Genomic DNA, 22297 nt, shown 5'->3' with positions numbered 1-22297 from the left:
GTTAGGCGAGATTCAAAAACTGGAACAAGAGCTGTGGGATCTTACTATGGTCGGCTCAGACATAGTGACCTACACTGACCAGTTCAGCGAACTAGCAGCTCTATGCCCCGGGATGATTACCTCGGAGAGCAAGAAGATAGAAAGATACATTTGGGGTCTGACTGCTCCGACCCAAGGAAATGTGTTGTCTTCTAACCCAGCCACGTTCGATAGCGCTGAACGCCTGGCTCAGCGACTCATCGACCATGGAGTCCGCCACGGCGTAAAAGTCCCTATTCCCGAGCCATCGAGGGAAGGAGACTATAATCAGAAGTCGGGGAACAAGAGGAAGAAGAAGCGACCAACACAAGACACCCCGCAAGAGCAACGAGCGAGTACTATGTACGCCGCTACGACGCCTACTGCTTCAGCACCTGCCAGTCGATATGCTGGAAACCTTCCGAAGTGTGGAAAGTGCAACTTTCACCACACTGGAGTATGCCGGGAAATGCAGTGTCTGAACTGCCACAGAAAGGGACACACAGTCCGTTTCTGCAAAGCACCGGCTCAACCGATCTCCCAAGTCCTCGGATCTGAAGAAAACCAAGTCTGCTATGGCTGTGGTGAGGCTGGACATTTTCAGAGGGACTGCCCGATACAAAGGAACTCAGGCGCGGATGGACGCATTCTGATAATCACCGCAGGAGAATCTACCCCGGAGTCGTCGACGAGTAGTGGTACGTATTCGAAATAGTAATTACTTTTAAAATTAATTTATATTCAGATAAGATTAAAATTTGGGGACAACACTTAAAAGTAACTATAACAACTCACATGTTGAAAAGGTCACAGTATTCAAGAGAACTAAAAGATCCCTTAGAGAAGCTATTATGGCTTACCATATACATCAGAGTTGTGCGCAACTAAGATGTTGCAGACTTAGAGTGAGTGACTCCGCTTAGGTCCCCATTCCTTAATTGGTTGAGGATTTGAGGCAGAGTTACTCAGTCGACTGCCCGGTTCATCTTAAATATTCATAACTTGTATATGGCAGGCGATGGTAGTGGTACCAAGGAGGATTATGATATAAAGTATCCCCACCAGTTATTAGAGCACTTTCGTTTGTATGTATGCGCACATAGCGGTACGATACGTAGGAGTGTTAACATCAAAGAGAAATCAGGAAACACGGGAACATTTACAAAGAGTACATTGTCGAACATACTAGGAGTACAGTATCGAGCATACAAGGGATACATCGTCGTATATCAGACGTTTCTTTCATTTGACCAAAACTTTGTTCAGTAAAGAGTCCGTTGCTTTCATTCGTCATGAGTTGGCGTGGTCCTCGCCATACTGAGTTCATATGTTTCTATCGCCTCGATCGGCAAGTTCTCGAAACTTTCGTCCTTCGTATCGAAAGTCCGACCTAAACCTCGATTTTATCTTTCGTATTCTAAACCCCGAAGTACTCATGCGAAGAGTACTTTGTCCTCCGAAGCCTTATCGTCAGATATCCACAGACCGTCACGAAATACCGCTCGTCCAGCAGACCAAGTTCGAGCACAGAGGTTAAGGACGAATACAGCCCACCTATTACTATTCAGTGTATACGCGAGGGTTGTATATGATTTTGATTACGCAGATTTAGTATGTGTGTTTCCGCCCTATCTCATGTTCCTTGTTTGGTTGTGGACCTGGGGCAGAGTCGCACATCCGACCGTCTTACTAACCCTAATTATATACGACTTGTATACACGAGGTAATGATAGATGGACCAAGTATGAATCCTATCATGAACAGAAGGGCAAAGTTGCCAAGTCTACGAGTGGGTATTCTGCCAATCAGGAGAGCGCAACCCCAGTAGTAATGCTAAGAAAGCTAATTTCGGGACGAAATTCCATCTAACGGGGGGATGATGTGACAACCCGGAAAAATTTTGATTTTTAAGCCCAGTCAATCAACTCAAATGAGTACCAAACTCATTAATATTGAGTCTAGCCCTATTAAAGGTCTTTCTAAGGAGTTTAGGCCTAGTACACTTAAGGATTAAGTGTTGGAATTTATCTGCTAAAGGCCACAGTACAAGAATCAAACCCTAAACTCCATCAAATGGAGTTTACGACCGTAAACATGGAGTTTACGGCCGTAAACTCATGTAGGCCGTAAACTCCTCCATATAAGTTCATTTCCTTCACTTTTCTTCATTCTTTCACTTTCCCTTCAAGAACACATGAGTTTTCTCTCAAGTATCATCCCGATCTTCATGCTTGATCTTCAAAAATCGTAAGTGTTCTTTCTCTAGTTTGTTGATAATCCTTCTTAACTAGCTTCATCCTCATGATTCATCCATAAAAATCATGTTTTCTTAGATCTTCAAGTTTCACCAAGAACACCAAGAACACACACTAGTGTTCTTGGACAATATCAACCATTTCAAGCTTCTAGATCGTAAGTACACTTCCCTATACTTCATATATAGTTAGTATCCATGCTTAGAGGCTTGAAAACACCAAGAACACAAGATCAAGTGGAGTTTACGGCCGTAAACTCCCAAGGCCGTAAACCCCTTTTTGGTGGCCATTAGGGCCATAAACCCTATAGGATGAAAGGCAAGTGACCCAGAACCCTTCCTTGATGTTTGAAGGACCTTAAACTTCACTCAATATCTTAATGACCATGAGTTTACGGCCGTAAACTCCTTTGGGCCGTAAACTCATCAAAAGCCTCATTTGAGGAGGTCTTCTTCATACAAGTGTAGAGCAAAAGTCCCTAAAGTTTCCCTAGTCTTCAAACTTGCACTTAGCCATGTTTGACCATGAGTTTATGGCCGTAAACTCATGACCGTAAACACATGTTAGTGCCATTTCACTTTCCTTTAATGAATCACATGTGATTCCAACACTTGATCAAGGTGTTTCCTAGTCCCGGAAGGTGTTTCCTTTCATATAGTTGTTTATAAACACTATATTCATGTCAATATGTGTCCTTGTATGTCATTTAGGACCTATTGTGTCTCGGGACTTCATTCATTGAACTTCTCATCCTTACACGCATACCCGTTTGAATCACCCACATCAGGTGAGTTCATACCCCGTAATGAATCTTTTAACTGTTTTAAGGGGGGGATACAAGTTGAACACAATGATAATTGTGTAAATGTTTGTTATAAACATCTTTCAAAATGTTACTTATGTCATTTATAAGTCGTCAAAACATTTCAAAACTCTTTTAAAGTTATGTTACTTTCTAGTTATACAAAACTTTGTTTTTAAAGTACAAACATAACTTAGTAGATAAACGAGTCTTTCCAGTAACAGTCCAAGTAGAACATTAGTAAGCTATAATAGGTATAGTTTAGGAGAATGCTATTCATTACTTCTAGTACAATGAAGCACACAAAGAGTCAATACCATACAGAACAGATAGTGAAGAGAATCAAACAATACCATACAGAGAGAACACACAATTACTAGAAACAAACAGAACGTACAAGATACAGTACAAAACAAACAAGTTAGGTTGCTATAGCATGATAACACATACAGGATCTAATTATACCAATGAATCACTAACTCATTGTTTTAAACAAAAGGTGATAGTTATATTGGGTATACATGATCATGTGCTTTAATGTGAATTACACGGCTTGCAAGAATTTGCAGAGGTCGTGTTTAGTTCCCCTAATCTCCTGACAGTGAGAGCGTGTAGTAAGGGTTCTAGCCTTCACATTATAACCGTAATAAAACAAATATGTTTTTAGGTTATTAGTACATCCGCATGTCATTATAAACGACAACTGTGTACTTATATTTCCCATTTCTTTCATAAAGTGACATTACCACTTGAAAGTCCAACCCAAACTATTTTCGAGTCAAGATAGTTATAAATTAGGGAAAATATACATTCTTACAAACGACAAACGGAACAGTCGAGTCTAGCACATAACAGAAGATGCCTTGGTAGAAGGATACGATTAAAAGAAAAGACCATAATGCTAGTCTTATGATTCCTTAATGTATACATCACAGGATATATATATATACCAATAGGGTCCGACAAGTAATAGGATGTGTGCTCTCCGCTTCATTTCCTCTTCCTTGTTTGGTTGTGGGCTTGGAACGAATTCACCCAATCTATTTTCTACCCGATTCTATATATATGTATGCTTAGTATACATTAAGTCATCATAAGGGTACCAGGTATGGGTCAGGATATAGGACACAGAGTCAAAGCACAGTTTTTCTAGTACAAAACATACTTTCCAAAAATCAGTACTTTTTGTATTCAAAACTAGAAACTTCCCAGTAAAGGGTTTAATCCATTTTATTAAACCGGTACAATTTAAAAAACCTTATATGAGTAACTCTATAACACCTTAGTTTATACACCATGTTTATGTATAAAACTAATACCCAATAGGTAGTTGGATGTGTGCTTTCCGCCTTACTTCCTGTTCCTCGTTTGGTTGTGGAATTAGGGCAGATTCGCTCAATTAACTTTCTATCCGATATTAGATTATATATAGCAGTATAAACTAAGCTATTATAAAAGTAGTCACTATGGTCACTATTTTATTATAAGAAATAAGGGTTTTCTTAAAGAACTTCTTCATTAGATATAAAGGAAACATTACAATTAACTCCATGAGTAACAAGTGATTACACCAGGGTTATATAGGACGATGATCTAACAACCAATGGAATGTGTGCTATCCGCCTTAATTCCTGTTCCTTGTTTGGTTGTGAGCTTAGGGCAGATGCGCACAATCGATTGTTTGTTTACTCTGAGTCTTATATAACTTATACCCACTTAGTACACATAGAATGGGTTGTAGTATCATTTTACTTAACTTCCATCAAAGTAGGAAATATATGATTTTCTAGAGGAACAGGCGAACTTTTCCAAAACAGAACTTACAACTTACAACATTTTACAACTACATGTTACAACTACATTTTCAACACCATTTTACATCTACATTTTCAACAACACTTTACAACTTACTTACATCACTAAACTCTTATGAACTCACCAGCTTAATTGCTGACCAACTCTTTCAAATAACTTGTATTCTCAGGAGACTATTAGACAGGTGCTCGTGTTTGGGATTCAGAAGATGAAGCATTATAGCTTCAAGTATTGTTTTGTTATTTGTCTATGAATTCTATGTTTTGTGAACACACACATTGTAAACACTTTCTTTCGAAATGAAATGGTTGTTCATTACTTGCTTACCATATACATATCTCGTGATACTAAACATGACGTCCTCCACCCCCGAACGATTCCGCCGTTCCGGTTTTGGGGTGTGACATCCGGTTTAGGGTAGAAGCTTTATTTGACAGTCTATGTGATTCTCTTTGTGTATAACTTGCATGCATAGGGCAACTTGCTATGGTCTATCTGAGTTCTTGGTTTGGTGAGGGTTGAGAATCATAGGGTAGTCTAGGATCTGAGTTAGTGTTGTGTTTATGAGTTATGATTTGTGATTGGATGATTTAGGGATATCAGGTATGGCCTTGGGGAAGGTACAGGTAGGTGTGGAAGGTAGTATTGGGCCCGTACTAGTGAAAGCACAGGACCTATACCCGAAGCAATGACAGACCTGATAATTCTTAGAATTATGGTGAGGAGGAATCTCTTTTGAATTCCTTATTTTGGTTATTTGTGATATTTCAGTTGAGGATGGTGATGATCACTTGAGGTTCAGGATCAGGATCGGGATCAGGTTCGGGCTCCGATGCAGAGCCCATGGATGAGAGGTTGTGCAACCTTATCGCATTCGAGGTAACTCGTGGCATCCTTGACGCTACCCCGGTGATTTTCGGTACCGACAAGGAAGGAATCCTGGAGATCATGGAGGAGATGCTCAGGTGCTTCCGAGCTGAGATTGCTGCAGGCCAGATTGGGGCCCGAGCTCCCTCATTTAGTGAGTTCAAGGCGTGTGGAGCGCCTGAGTTCTTCGGGGTCAGGGATCCCATCACTAGCCAATGTTGGGTGGCAGACATGGAGAATTCCCAGCGCACGAGTTTTTGCCCCGATGCGGCAAAGGTGGGGTTCACATCTTGTATGTTGAGGGATCGAGCACGAGACTGGTAGGAGGAGGTGACTCGTGATGTGGGTTCAGCAGGGGTGGCTGAGATGACTTGGGAGGAGTTTGTGAGGAGGTTTGATCAGGAGTTTGCACCATCCATTGAGGTGCAACGTTTGGTGAGAGAGTTCCAGGATCTACAACAGACTACCGAGAGTATGGCAGAGATCACCGCCAAGTTTTGAGAGAGGTCACTTTTGGTTCCGCAGTATGCTGCGGATGAGGAAATGAAGAAAACTAGGTATCATTTCATGTCGAGAGACGAAATTCGGGAGTTTGTGAGTTTTTCAGGGTGTAAGACCCTGAATGAGATGGTGGAGAAGGCCCGGGAACGGGAGATAGAGTTAGAGCTCCGCATGAAGCGGAAGCCGAAGCAGGTTCAGGCAGCAGTAGGTCAGGCCAAGAAGCCTGAGACCTCTGATCCTCCCAGCAGGGGCCAGCAGGTCCGTGGCTGTTGTGGCAAGTGCGGTAGGCCACATAGTGGAGCCTGCCGAGCAGCTGGCTCAATATTTTATGCATGTGTCCAGCGAGGTCACATGAGTCGAGATTGCCCCAAGAAGGGCTTGATTTGTTTCCACTGCAATCAAACCGGTCATAAAAAGTCCGATTGTCTGAGGTTGGTTAGGGGGGAGGAACGGTGGCGGCGCCTGCGCCCGCCACAATGAGGATTACAGATGACCGCTCGATCAAGGCGGAGGCTCCTGCGGTGAAGAGTCGCACATTTCATCTGACTACTGAGGAGGCCCGAGCAGCGCCAGACGTTGTTACTGGTATGTGATCTATTTCTGTCTTGTTTATTCTTTTTGTCATGCTTATGCTATTATGATCTTTCATAGGGACCTTCTTGATCAATGACTTACCGGCTCATGTTCTTTTTGATTCGGGGGCTATCCGATCATTCGTATCTCTTGCGCTCATCAAGAAGTTTCAGGATGCTCCAGGGACCTTGGATTCCCCACTTGAGGTGGAGATTTCGGATGACCGCACCGTGAGTGTTGCGAGGGTATATCGGAGGAGCATTCTGAATGTGTTCGGGGAGAATTTTTCTATCGATTTGGTTTCGATTCCTTTACGGGGATTAAAGGTGATCATCAGGATGAATTGGTTGGGGCCCAATGGGGCCATGATAGACTGCGAGCATCAGCTGGTGAGAGATCGAACCCCAAGTGGGGGAGAACTGGATATTCATGGAGAGAGAGCCTCACGTGGGCCAGCTCTATGTTTGGCTGCGAGGGCTAGGAGACTTCTTAGCAGGGTTGTCCTGGGTTCTTGGCTTATGTTTTAGACACGAGGGTTGAGGCCACACCAGAGCTGAGCAGTGTTCTCATTTAGCGAGATTTTCCTGACGTATTTCCTGAAGCGTTGCCAGGGGTGCCTCCGGTAAGGAAAGTGGAGTTTTGTATTGATTTAGTGTCTGGTGCGGCTCCGATAGCCAAGGCACCGTATCGTCTAGCTCTGCCTGAGATGCAGGAGTTGTCTATGCAGCTTCAGGAGCTGCTAGACCAAGGATTTATTCATCCGAGCAGTTCCCTGTGGGGAGCACCGATCCTGTTCGTTAAAAAGAAGGATGGGTAACACAGGATGTGTATTGATTATCGTGAGCTGAACAAGCTAATGGTGAAGAACCGTTATCCGCTTCTAAGGATCGATGATTTGTTCGACCAGCTTCAGGGTGCATCTTGGTTTTCCAAGATTGATCTTCGGTCGGGGTATCACCAGATGAGGATTAGGGATGAGGATATACCGAAGACGGCCTTCAGGACTCGTTATGGGTTTGTAAACCGATGTTGGATCGGTCTGTGATCGTCTTCATTGATGATATTTTGGTCTATTCTAAGACCAAGGAGCAGCACAAGCAGCATTTGAGGGAGGTGTTGGAGACTTTGAGGATGGAGAAGCTATACACCAAATTCTCTAAATGTGATTTTTGGTTGCGTGAGGTGAAGTTTTTGGGGCACATCATCAATCAGGAGGGTATTTTGGTTGATCCAGCCAAAATTGAGGCGGTGATGCGTTGGGAGGTTCCGAAAAATGCATCAGAGATCCGGAGTTTCTTGGGTCTGGCAGGGTACCATCGGAGGTTTATTTAGGATTCCTCCAAGATCGTCGTACCTTTGACCCGGTTGACCAAGAAAAGCATGACCTTTCGGTGGGGTCCAGATCAGCAGTCGGCATTCGAGACCTTGAGGAAGAAATTATGTGAGGCCCCGATTCTAGCACTACCCGAGGGATTGGAGGACTTTGTAGTGTATTGTGACGCTTCTATATTGGGATTAGGAGCAGTTCTGATGCAGAGGGGGCACGTGATTGCTTATGCTTTGAGACAGTTGAAGCCCCACGAGGCGAATTACCCTACTCATGACTTGGAATTGGGGGCGGTGGTGTTTGCCCTCAAGATTTGGAGACATTATTTGTATGGGGTCTGATGCACTATTTTCACTGATCACAAGAGTTTGAAGTATTTGATGGATCAGCAGAATCTGAATATGCGACAAAGGAGATGGCTTGATGTAGTAAAGGATTATGACTGTGAGATCTTGTACCATCCTGGGAAGGCCAATGTGGTGGTCGATGCTTTGAGCCATAAGACGGCAAGTGCCCTGATTCGAGATATTTGCTTGAGGATGACAGTGATTTCACCTTTATTGGACACGATTAAGGGGGCACAAGTGGAGGGTTTCAAAAGAGAGAACTAGAAGATCGAGTGGATTTGGGGGCATATCCTGCTGTTTGTTCAACATGGTCGAGGGTTATTGACTCAGTGTGGCAGAGTTTGGGTTCCGACGTCAGGGGGTGTGAGGCAAAGAATCTTGGAGGAGGCACACAAGTCCAAATTTTCTATCCATCCGGGGGCTACAAAGATGTATCGAGACCTGAGATTGAGTGATTGGTGGACCTGTATGAAGCGGGAGGTTGCGTGGTTTGTCGAGCGGTATTTGACCTGCAGGAAGGTCAAGACCGAACATCAGAGGCTTCACAGCAAGATGCAGCCGCTACCTATTCCCATGTGGAAATAGGAAGAGATTTATATGGATTTTATCACGAAGCTACCTAGGACGGCGCAGGGTGTGGATTCCATTTGGGTTATTGTGGATAGGTTGACCAAGAGTGCTCATTTTATTCCGGTCTCCGAGAGTATCTCCGCCGAGAAATTAGCAGATATTTATGTGCGGGAAGTAGTGGTTAGGCACGGGGTGCCAGTATCTATGGTCTTGGACCGTGATGTTCGTTTCACCTCCAGGTTTTGGAGGAAGTTCCATGAGGAGTTGGGAACTCAGTTGCATTTCAGCACTGCTTACCACCCCCAGACCGACGGTCAGAGTGAGCGGACGATTCAGACACTCGAGGATATGCTTCGAGCATGTGTATTGGATTTCATAGGGAGTCCATGGCAACTTTGTATGTATATGTATGAGCATGACATTATATGATTATATGATTTGTGTGATTGGGAAACTCACTAAGATTGTGCTTACAGTTTTATTGAATGTTTCAGGTACTTCTGTTGATACGGGCAAGGGTCCGGCTTGATGACATGGCGTGCATTCTCCAGTGTTTTCACAATTAGCTTTTTTGTACTATGAATTCAAAAATAATATGGATATGTATTGGGATTTTTGTACTTCCTATGGATGATATTTATGAAATTAAAAGTTTGAAAATTTTATAAAAATTGGGTCATTACACCATTACTAGATATTATTGTTTCAAATCATTCCTCATGCAAAAATATGAATGTAGGCGAAAACCGCATGTAAATCCGAGTCCGTATGCAAAAGTTATGAATAAAATACTAAAATTCAAAACTTTTGGTCGAGCTGAGAAAACTGATGTCTGTGTGTGGGCCACGTGTCGTAGCAGCCCAAACACCCCCAAAAATCCCTCTATCAAAGTGTTATGTTCATAATGTTTACAAACACACAAATGAAAGGGTTAAGAGCTCAAGTTGCCCAAAAACACTCTTGAACCAATATGACTTATTCCCAAATCATCTAATACATCATTGGGTGTTGTTAAGTACATAGAACCATAATTTATCTCATTGCAAGTACTTCATGCAACTATGGAATCCTCAAATCCATTCCATGTTCCCAAATTACCCTTGGGTCAAAACAATCATTAGAGTTAGAACTTCACTAGCAATCCTTCGTGTTAAGTTTCCAATAACATATCTAGAGTGTCAATTCATGTTCATGAATGTCATTCACTTCTTATATGTCAATCAACATATAGTTATCCCTAGATTTCCCAAAATACCCTTATGACTAATTATTACATATATCAATCTTGGAATCAAGCAACACCTTATGTTTTGATTTCAAATCATTCCAAGAGTATCCACTCCTAATTATGAACTTCCTTTACCCATCAATCTCTCAACTACAAAGGACTCCATTGGTTTCATCATATTGTCCCCAAAACCATTTCAATTCTTATACATGATTCTACCATCATATATGTGTTTGAGCATTCCATTTGGATTCATTGCCTTCAAACAACATCTAGGTCATTGAATCCATTCCAATCTAACATATAAACATGAAATCCCTAATTTGAATTTCTAAGGGTGAGGGTTTTCACCTAAATCCTCAAATCCATCAATGAGATGATTGGATTGAGATTGGGATCATCAAAACAACTCAAGGGAGGTTAGAAACCAAAACCCTAATTAATGAATCAAACTGATTTCAACATTGGGGTTCATCCCCTTCATCAAATTCGAATTTTAAGCTAAGTGGGGAGGAGATTTTTACCTTGCAAGCCTTGAATCCTTCTCTCCTTTGCTTGGTTGCTTAACTCACCACTTGAATCATACCCTAGATGAGAGGTAGAAGAAGAATAATCATTAGAAGCTCTCTAGAATGCTTCGTCCGTATCTGGAAGATAAGTGAGGAGAGTGTTCATCTTATTTCCCTCTTTTTCACATTTAGTCCCCCAAATTTCACATTTTTGTCCAAAATAGTCCATTCTTCCAATATATGTGACTTTTCTTTGAGAATAGACATCCTAAGTCCCTCTCCATCCATTACATAACTTTTGTAGCCACTTCCATTAGTTGAGTCAACCCTTGGTCAAACGTACTTTGCCAAATTGGCACTGTTGGTCACTTAATTTTTGAAGTTTTGCTATTTACACTTCTAACTTTCTAAATTTCATACAACTAATGATATGATTAATCCTTGAAGATTTATTTATATAAATCATTTTTTATTAATTTATTAATTTAAGAACATAGCCTTAAAAATTTTTTGCCTCATCATTTGTAGATTCATCAACATCAAATGTTTGAGCAACATCAACAACAGCCTTACCTTTATACCTAAAATCACCTTTTCTATAGGTCAATTGTAAGAAGGAACATGATTCAATGTCATAGGTAATAAATTACAAATTTGGTCACTTCTAGCGCTGGAAGACCCATTACCATAAATAGGATTTCCCCCTAGAAATCGATTAATACCATTTTCAATAAATGATTAATAACAAATAATTGTAATATGTTAAGAGGGATACTACTAACAAAACTAAGAAAATATTTGGCGTTGCTATCGTCAATAATATGTATTACTATGTTTGATCCAGGACATTGAAAAGACAGACATATTTGATTAGTGTGTAACCTAGACTTGAAAGCAACCAACGTAATCAACTCATAAAAAGTTTATATCATTGCTTATATCTATACCAAAGCACGTCTAGTCTGTAAGGGTGGCAATTGGGTTGGGTTTGGGTTCACGAGTAACAGGTTGGCGGGTCAGAATACATCAACCCAACCTAACCCATATATGTATGCAGTTTGGCGGGTCACGGGTTCGCGGGTTGGAAACATCAATCCGAACCCGACCCAAATAACCTTTTTAATTATATAAGTTCTCGAGTTTGCGGGTCAGTTTCGGGTTAGTGGATCTGTTTCAAGTTAGAGGGTCGACGGGTCATTTCGGGTTAACTTTTCACATATTAAATTATTATATGGATTATACATTTCTCTAAAATTAATTACTAAACATCATTTAAGCATATACACTAGATATGGAGCAATATTCATGACAAAAGTGACAAATTACTAAAACGTCTAATGGCAACGATGGAGCTCATGTTCGTCGGTGCCGGTGCGGAGTATCCGACAAGATAAAGGGGGTGAGTTAGTGATAAGGGTGAACTGTGAACTGCAAAGGGTGATACTGATTTGGATTTCTCGATTCTAGCATTCTAGGACATGCTCCAAGCAAACACCAATTAATTAATAAATATTAAATATTTTTTAAAAATCCTATATATTTGGCGGGTCGACCCGCGAACCCAAACACATAACCAAAACTTGACCCATGAAATAGGCGGGTTAACGGGTTAGAAATCTCAAATCAAAACCGTTTATTTTCTAGTTGGGTTCGTGTCGAGTTTTGGGTTGGGTCCAAAATTGTCACCCTTAGTAGTCTGGAGCAATATATTGCATAGATTTCTCGATTCGTTGTCATTGCCCTCAACTAGAAACTTGTATTCTAAGAAATTCCTTATATGAATTCATTTTGTTTAGTATCCAAAAGATTTATGAGTTTATACAACAAAAATGACAATATAAATACCCTAATATTGTCAGGGATCGTCCGTATATCCAAACTAATCTCCGAAATGTACTTTCTAATGTTAAATGTATGAGTTTCAGATTCTGGACAAGTCTAATACCAACCAACACCAACTCGGAATGACCAAAAATATTCTGAAATATGATATTCCGGAATAAATATTTGTTTTTTAAAAAGCAAAAATTATATTATAATAGTTAGTTTAATGAATTTCCGTATTTATTATTGTCAATTTGGTAAAAATGCTAAAAATGTGTTAATCGCCATTAATAAAATTAAAAATACACTTCTTGGACCCTGTGCCATATCAAAGCCTTAGAGTGCCGAAACGGACCATACTAGGAAGTAGGAACACCCTCTCTCTCTCTCTCTCTCTTTCTCAAACAAGGAAACAGTGATGCATTATTGAAGAACAAGGTTCTTTCCCCTCTGACTTTTGTTCTAGTTTCATCTGATTTACATACGCAATATATAAAATCTCGATTGACGATCTTTCAGCTCACTTCGATCAATTGATGAGCACTCCATTTTAGATTCTCCAAACAGGTAATTTTAATAAATGTTTACAGCTTCCTTCTTCAATTTCAATTTACGATTTTTGATCGTGTCGTTTATCATCGAATAGTGATCGGACTAAAATCTATAGAAGGAAAAATAATAATAAGCAGGGAAAAGCTCCTTGAGACGAGTGTCAGTCGGTGGTGCATCGATACCATGGCTATTGTTGAGAACGGTGTGTCGAATAACCAGGTGGAATCAAAGGATGCTGATCAGACAGAGTCTTCGATTTTGATTTCGAGGTCAAATCAGGAGAAGAAGATAACGTCTAATAACACAAACGGCACTTTAATAAATGGAAATGGTGTCTCGAATCATCCTCAGCATCATTTGGTAGTGAATGGGGCTGATCGCCATGGCCATGAAGAGGGTTTTAAGAAAGATATGAGAGATTTGGAGGAAATCCTGTCGAAATTAAATCCTATGGCTGAAGAATTTGTTCCCCCTTCACTCTCCAAGAACGTTTATAATAGGGCTTTACTACAACCACCATCTCCTGCAACTCACTTTGGTTATGCTGCTGTTAATGATTTCCTACTCCAAAATAACCACACAGCTTTTGCCAATGTCGATGGCATTAACACCGGAAGGGTATACTCTTATCCATATCCTCATTTCCATTTCTTCTTGCTTGTCTTAACTCATTTCATGATTGATATCAATCAACACTTGCAGTTTCCTATATTTCTGTTGCTGATTGATCTAGGTTTTTATCGTTTTATGTTTAGAAGAAGGGTAATTTTAGCAATGGAAAGAGGAGGATGAATAGCCGAACTAACTTGGCACAACAAGAAGATGCCATTAAGAGAACAGTTCATGTGTCCGACATTGATCAACAGGTAAAAAGATTTATATTATCACATAATGTAATAATATCAACTTTATTGAAGTTTACAAGCCAATAATTTCTAATACTCTATTGATGTTTGACTACAGGTAACTGAAGAACAACTTGCAGCACTTTTTATTCATTGTGGACAGGTAAGTTTTAAACAGGTTACTCAACCATTAAAGCCTTTTGATTTTGCTCATATATATCAAAGTTGTCTAACTGTTATTCCTCTTATTCGGTTATTTTCATTCCACTAAAGGTTGTTGATTGCCGTGTATGTGGTGACCCTAATTCTGTTCTTCGTTTTGCTTTTGTTGAGTTTACTGATGAGGGTATGCAAATATAACCTTTTTATACACCTTTAATAAGTAATATCTTATATATATATATATATATATATATATATATATATATATATGTTTTGTATTACATAATTTACATTTAGTTTCTCTGATGTTTTTGCAGAAGGTGCAAAGAATGCATTGACTCTTGCTGGAACAATGCTTGGTTTCTATCCAGTTAGGGTTTTGCCTTCAAAGACTGCAATAGCACCAGTGAATCCCACTTTTCTGCCTCGAGTGAGATTTTTTGACTTTTGACTTTTGACTTGTGAAACTTGAATAAATTATTTATGTACAATTGTACACAGTTGTGCTAACTCTATTAATTTTGATGTTGTTTTAGTCTGAAGATGAAAGGGAAATGTGTGCAAGGACTATTTATTGTACTAACATTGATAAGAAGGTAGTTAAAGTTTTATCTTTCTTTTTTTTTGTGTGTTTGTATTTGATGAATGTTTTTGTGTGATCTGTGTTTTGTTTTAAGCAGGTTACTCAGGCAGATGTCAAACTCTTTTTTGAATCACTTTGTGGAGAGGTTTATACTTTATAGCTTTTTTTTTGTTTTACATTTAAAACATTTTGAGTAGTTTGTTGTGATATGAATTGTTAATAAGATGTTATTAACTTTGCTTTTGATAGGTTTATCGCTTGAGGTTGCTTGGAGACTATCATCATTCCTCTCGTATTGCATTTGTGGAGTTTGTGATGGTGAGTTTTTTTAAGTATTTTTATCTTGTTTTTTTGCTTTTAATATGCAATATGTTTGTCAAACTTGATTGGCCTATATATTTTAAACTTCACATCTGTTGAATTCATTTAAATTATCTTTTCAAGTATGGCATAGGTGTGTCATTGTAAGTTTAGCTCTTTTTTTCTTTGTTCAAGAATTGATTTCTTTGCATTTTGGTTTTTGGAAAGTCGTACATAAAGCATTTTTTTTCTTCAGTTAAGTGTTGTCTGGATAAATGGTGTTTAACAGATATTTGAGAAAATGAAGGCACTTTGGGAAATGGAATGAGAAAATAAATGAAGGAAAGTTTGTAAAAGAGTTGAGACTTAATTGGGAAAATCCTCATTTCACTCACTTTTAAGTCTTTCTTTTTGTATTAAGTCAAAAAGAAACAACACCTTAGCACAAGTAGTTTTGCTAAGTAGTTAACAGAAATTAGGTAGATTTTTCAAAGTAGCGAGTAAATAAGAAAAAAAAAATTATAAATTACAATGCTATTATTGGGTAGCTTTCTCAAAGTAGAAAGTGTTAATTAGAAAAAAAAAATCATATTACAATGATTTAATAAGAAGAAATTAAACTAGGATGCAATAATAAACAAGGGTAAGTGCAGGAAAGTACTTCCATTTATATGTGTACTATAGCATCCTATTTTCATTTCTTTCCATTACAACATTGTACTTATATTTATTTTAAGTTTATTAACAAATTGTACTTTGAAGAATCTACCCAATTATAGAATTGTCCTTTCATATTTATTTCTTATAAAGATATTATACTATGAAAAATTTATCCAGTTATTCAGTGAAAATTACTTTGTGTTTCGATGACATTAATATAATTCGATAGATTTTCCAATTACAATGCTGTAATAGCAAGAACTGAAAGTAGGATGTTATAATAAACAAATCAAACAAAAGTTTATTGCTATTTCTTGCATTCAACTCTAATAATAATAAACAAATGAAGAAAAATATTTTGATGTTTCTTGTATTTAACATTAATAAACAAATAAATGAAAGTATGTTGTTGTTTCTTGCATTTATAGGCCGAGAGTGCAATTGCTGCCCTGAACTGTAGCGGTGCGGTATTGGGATCATTGCCGATAAGGTAACATACTTTACTTTCGTAAAATAAATAAATAAATAAACATTAAAAGTAGAATGCTATAATCGGATAGATTTTTCAAAGGGTTCCAGTTCCAGTTTCAGTCTCAGTCTCGGTCTCGGTCTCGGTCTCACATGATACGCCTAGAATGGTGTGGGTCGCTCTTATGTGAGATAGTTGTGTGCCTGATTTACATCTCACATGATGCTTTTGGGCTAGCCAGACAGACAGTGTGGTCCAGCTCAGGGGTTGTTACTGTTAGAAGAATAATAGTACTTAAGTGTCATAAAATTCCCGTTTTGACATATATCTGTGTGATTGTTTGCTTGCAGGGTAAGTCCTTCGAAGACTCCGGTGCGCCCACGTGCACCTCGCCCTGCCATGCATTGATGATGGGTTTGGTGGTGGTGGTGGTGGTGATAGTTATTATCTATCTAAATATACACCTACACAACGTAGTAGATTATATTACATCAAACTTATTGACTGTTTATGTTTGTTTATGTTTGTTCATTTGTGTTATGCATCTCGGAGTCTCAATATGTTTATAGAGCTATCTGTTTAAAATTGTAGAGAGATGGGAACAAGCATACAGTTTTGTTTCAGCTTTTAATTTTTATTTTTTTTTATATATTTATGATGAAATTTGTTTCTGTTTTTTACTTGATAGGTTTTAAGTGATATGTGAGGTGGTTTTTTATTTAATAATGAAATAACGACTTAACAAATGTTATTAAGAAATTAACATTTTAGAAAGTTACGCATGTTTATTTTTCTTTCCTTTTCCTTCGGGGTTGTTATTTTCTCAAGTATGTTTTTTTTACATGATTTAATCCCAACAACATTTTATTCATACAACACTTATTATTAAACCCACCCTAGGGTGAAATCGTGGTGTAGGTAAATCGCGAAGTTGTAGCTAAGTTTTGGTCATATGTGAATTTTGAACCCAGAAACTTTTTTAAAGAAATTTTACACCTCAACAATTAGAATCTCAGCACATAGAGAAGGTCTAACGAATGATGAAATGTGTGTGTTTATATATGTTTTGATTTAGACCCTTTTCATTGTGGTTAGTAACCCACTCTTTAGATCAAGTTTGATATGAATCAATGTTCCATTTAAACTAATCATTTCTTTCTTTTTCAAGATGTAACCATGAAGCAACATGCATATTACATCACATGTTTTTTTGATGAAAGTTATCCACCAACCGGTCCTACAACTAACATAAACAGGTATATCAAAATGTCCCCAGATTAAGGTTGATCATGCCCCACCGTATAACACAGTAGTTCTGGGATGATATATTTGCAAAAATGGTCAAAAGTTTGAATCTCAACAATTGCAGTTTCAATTCCAATAAGGATTTCATTAGGACAATAAGCTCTTATATCAGTCTAGCATGTTGTGTACCTTATTTACATATCATAGATAGATGCTCATGGGCCAAGCCCAACAAGAATAACCCTTTTGCAAATATATATATATATATATATATATATATATATATATATATATATATATATATATATATATATATATAAAATACATTTTAAAGTCTATCATCCACGACTTAATGGGAAGTTTTAAAATGAAAAGCATCTTAATTTCCACACAAACAAAAGGATTGCATTTCACATCTCATTTACATAATTGTATCTCAAAAAGAAAACAGAGACATTCCTTAATACAAGTAAGATAAATAGTATGTGGTTCATACAAGAATTAAGAGCTTTTCATGCTTCAGTTGTGTCTGAACTACTTGTTTCAGTATCTAGTTTTTCGAGTTCTAATGTTGCACTGAATCCAAAATCACTTCCAGGGTTAAATGATGATTTTAGCTCTTCTGCACTTTGAATTGTGTTGATCTTATTTTCTTTTACCAAAATATTGTTCTGCAACAAAATATCAATATAGTTTCATTGATTTGTATGTTACAACATTTGACTTTTATTTCTTTCTAATACAGCATTGTACTTTGAAATAATCTAATCCAGTTATTATAGCAATATCATCTGTGTATAATTGAGTTGATTTTTCAAAGTCTAATGTCCTAATGAGAAAAAAAAAAGTATAATGTTATAAATGAGTAGATTTTTCAAACCAACCCAAATACAATTATAATAATAATAATAATAAAAAGCAATTTATAGTTATTTTTAGAAAATAGAACTTTAAGTTGACTAAAACTGTGAAATCACATTCCTTTAAAGATGGTCCATTCCATTCCATCAGACAAAACAAACAACTTTTTTTTTCAATTCCAGTGGAATGAATTATTCCATTCCTTCACCAATTCCATCATACCAAACACTACCATGGAGTTAAGAAATGACCAAATAAAACAGAAATAATAACTTGCCTTTTTCACGTAATCAGCCACAGTGGAAGTAACTATTTCTTGAATAACAAATTTTGTAACACGATCTTCACCAATAATTGACAACAGAAAGCTTTTCGGGACCTACAAAAAGTTTTTGAAATCTTATAAAAAATTGGAAGATTTTTTTTTTGGTAAATTCCAAATGTTTCCCTCAATTTGTTGTAATTAGAGGGTATTTGAGGCATTTCACAAAGGGACAACAAAAGTTACATAAAGATGCAGCAGCCAACTAAGCTGCATTTTTAATAAAGGTTTAAATGCAAGAAATAGCAACATACTTCATTGGTTTGTTTATTATAGCATCATATTTTCATTTCTTTCTATTAAATATTATAATTCTAGAAAGTAAATAATACAATCATATTACGCATTTAATTTTTCTCAGCAACGTTTCATTTTTTGATTAAATTTGTAATGTCCTAATAAAACGGTTGAATGTGTATTTATGCAACAACATTTCACTTTTTTTCTTCTAAATTTGTGCAACAAAGTGGTTTTTTATATAAAATATACAATGACGTTTCATTTTAGGACCAACAGATGCAATATTTAACCAGTAACTTGTTTAACAAGTTGAAAAAAGGTAAAATAATTTGTGTGAGTTGCATAAATTGGTAAAATGAAACATTGTTGCATAAATTGGTAAAATAAGTGAAACATTGTTGCAATGATTAGCATTTATGGGAATGACTTGTGGCTACAATGTTGCAGATTTTGTCTAATAATTTGGGAAAAGTTGTTGCATAAAATGTGCTTTTAACCCTTAATAAAATAAATGAATTATGTGATGCTACCTTGGATGTTTTCCCTGAAAGCCACCATCCACATGCAAAAGAGAAACAAGGTTAGAAATACAAAACTTACAAGAATAGAGTGGAAAAGTAAGCAATAACTAATAGGTTCAAATGCAAGAAACAGCAACATACTTTCTATTGTCTGTATTATGGCATCTTACATTCATTTTTTCTATTACTTTTCTTGTTATTAAAGCATTGTAGTTTCAATTTTCTTATTATTAGGACATTATACTTTGAAAAATCTAAGCAATTATAGCAGTGAAAATTAGTTTGTATATGGAGAAACCCTAGGCACCAAATACTCTAAAATCTCAATTCTCACCAAATAATTTCAGTGCTTTCACTTTTACATCACAAAATAACTAAAATCAAACAAAAGGAGATTTTTGCTCTCAAAATGTTCCAGAAGGAATTGGAATTTGAAGGACTTGTAATATGAGAGAGAGAGAGAGAGAGAGAGAGAGAGAGAGAGAGAGACAAAAATGAAAACTCTTGACTGGAAAAACGAAACTTTAAAGACAAGGGCAATTTAGTCATTTTTTCTGTAAATTAAGACATCACCTCCTTTTTGTCTGCGGAAGCCTGGAACTGGTGGTGCTGTACGAGCCAAATTTGTGAGAACCTTATCAAATACAATTTGTGTCTCCTTCCCTGATAATTCCACTTTTACCTGCCACCAAATATCCTCACTAAATGTCTGAATAAATTAAGACATAATCCAAATGCAAACAAAAAAAAAAGAACTTTATCTTTTCGTATAAGTGAGGTGGCACAACGTATATATAATCCATGAAATTGGCATAAGAAATTAGTAGTATAAGACATTGAGCTCACTTGCATCTTATCATCATCTTGGGACTCCACAACTATATTGGCATTTTTTATAGTTACCACATTCTCATCTGATATTGAAGCTTCTACACCTGCCATGTATTATATAAATAACTTCTGTAATCTGATTTCAGTTAAAGGTCAATGCAATAAATAGCAAGTACTTTCATGGATTTATTCCAATTATAGCATTGTAATCTGAAAATCTATCCAATCAAAGCAGTGTCACCGAATAAAAAAAAAAAAAAAATTTCACTGCTTTAGTTGCATAGGATTTTCAAAGTATAATGTCCTAATAAGAATAAATGAAAGTGCAATGTTGTAATTAGGAAGATTCAAGATTGTTGAAACTACAATGACTTAATAAGAAAGAAATGGAAGTAAAATGTTGTAAAAGAGAGATAAAAGTACGATGATATAAATTATAGTAATACATAGCATATGAAAGTATGTTGCTATTTCTGGATTTAGTAATTAAATGGAAAGAGACGTATTGGAGGGTTTTTGAAAAGTTGAAGATCACCTGGTTCAACAGCAAGTAGGGGTCTAACATAGGAGCCAAGAATCTTACGGGAGTTGCAGGAGTCCATTGTTCTGTATAAAGCAAAAGGTTATAACCTATGGTTTAACACTTTAACTACTTAAATAACTTGGTTATCTGTGAAAACAATTATTATTTTTACACAAGAAAATAGTAAGTTACCTTGCATCACGATTTTGGATTGTAGAGAAAAGATTGATAGTTGATAATGTATGCCAACTTGGAACATGTATGTGGTTGCTCTTAATAGCAGGATGCTGTAGACAGGGAGCCGTGTAACAGTTGATATACATAAGAATATTAGGATACTGATATGCATTTTTTCCCAAAATTTAATGACTTTTCAATACCTAGAACTTGATATAAAATTCAGTGAATTGATGAAAACTTTGTCATATTATTACAAGACTAAAGTGTTGTTTCTTTTGACTTAATGGACTTAAAGGTAGTTTGCATTGACCTTAACAATCAACCTATGCCTCTCTTTTTCCTACATGGAATAGAGGGAGTTTTGGAGAGAATAATAAGCATTACATAATGTCTGAATGCATTCTGCTTCACTCATAGCTATAACTGTTCACAATGGCAGCATCAACTATAAAGTTATTTTCACACAACATGATCAATTTGACAAATGAGGAAGTATTGACACTGACTTTTTCTCATTCATTCCACCATAAACAAACTAATTTTCGTCCTACTCCCATATACACTGCTGGTTGGAACCCTAATTCTAACAGGGCATTAGACCTGAAAACTTTAGCAGTGGCAGCGTAAGCAATTTACATCTCAAATAGAAATGCGGGGCAAATCAGCAAGAAGTTTCAGTCCCGCAGTTGACATATTTGAACTAAATATTCAGTAGGTATAATCCTACTCCTTTCCGATTAATTTTGAGTTCGAACGGCGTAAGCTAGCATGTTTTTCTATATAATCAAACAGGAGAATAGGAGATGGATTTATTTACTGCATTGCAGTCATAGTATAAGGAATCTACGAAAAATGGAATTGGAATACAGGTAGGGTTTGCTGAAAGTTACTCTGCAGTCTTTGAATTGGAAAAATGTTTGAGGAACGTTCATCGTTATCTTCATGGTCGCCATTGTCGTTAAGCTTCTGGCTCGCTGGCTCTCACCAACGCTTTGGTTTGTCCAATCCTTTCGGTAACTCGGGGTTTGCCAAACCTCCAATATTTTACTTTATTAATCGATTCACCATCTAAAATGTTATTTACGTTCTTCAAAAATATATTTATCATAAAGTCATCTACATTAGCAAGGCATCTTTAACCCACCCTATTTTTTATTTTTTTTTGCCTTTTATTTATAGAATATAAATAGGTAAATATTCAAGTCTATTTTATTTTATATCTTTCTTATCTTCTTCTTATCTAATAAAAGAATCAATTTTTACCACATTCCTAAAATACCAAAAATCTGCCTTTGAATTTATACAATTCAATATAATTTTACCATCTTACCCTTCTATTGCTACAAAAATAAACTACAACATTTTGA

At 37.1% G+C, this 22297-nt stretch overlaps 2 protein-coding genes across 11 annotated transcripts; one reads left to right on the top strand and one right to left on the bottom strand.

Moving 5' to 3' along the window:
- Positions 1-12962: 12962 nt before the first annotated feature.
- On the top strand, positions 12963-16887 carry LOC145167400 (polyadenylate-binding protein-interacting protein 12-like). Of its 10 annotated transcripts, none has more exons than XM_079086597.1 (12): positions 12963-13074; positions 13156-13203; positions 13326-13806; positions 13944-14054; positions 14152-14196; positions 14307-14379; positions 14513-14625; positions 14732-14791; positions 14876-14923; positions 15028-15096; positions 16167-16228; positions 16558-16887. In XM_079086597.1, exons 3-12 carry the CDS (start codon positions 13372-13374, stop codon positions 16613-16615), a joined length of 1074 nt encoding a protein of 357 aa, XP_078942723.1. In that variant the 5' UTR covers positions 12963-13074; positions 13156-13203; positions 13326-13371; the 3' UTR covers positions 16616-16887. The 10 variants fall into 10 exon arrangements, with proteins under 10 accessions (XP_078942723.1, XP_078942728.1, XP_078942726.1 ...); XM_079086602.1 differs by having other exon boundaries at positions 13307-13806; XM_079086600.1 differs by having other exon boundaries at positions 13304-13806.
- Positions 16888-17835: 948 nt separating this feature from the next.
- On the bottom strand, positions 17836-21986 carry LOC145167399 (bacterial trigger factor). The gene is made up of 8 exons (XM_079086594.1): positions 21821-21986; positions 20943-21037; positions 20763-20833; positions 20243-20331; positions 19970-20078; positions 19406-19419; positions 18591-18692; positions 17836-18123 (listed from the first exon to the last, which is right to left on the bottom strand). Exons 1-8 carry the CDS (start codon positions 21881-21883, stop codon positions 17965-17967), a joined length of 702 nt encoding a protein of 233 aa, XP_078942720.1. The 5' UTR covers positions 21884-21986; the 3' UTR covers positions 17836-17964.
- Positions 21987-22297: the final 311 nt, after the last annotated feature.

Source organism: Lactuca virosa, chromosome 3 (genome assembly GCF_052849685.1).
Source record: "Lactuca virosa cultivar CGN04683 chromosome 3, Lactuca_virosa_CGN04683_v6, whole genome shotgun sequence".
NCBI classification, from domain to species: domain Eukaryota; kingdom Viridiplantae; phylum Streptophyta; class Magnoliopsida; order Asterales; family Asteraceae; genus Lactuca; species Lactuca virosa.
This window is presented reverse-complemented; position numbering and strand designations above follow the sequence as displayed.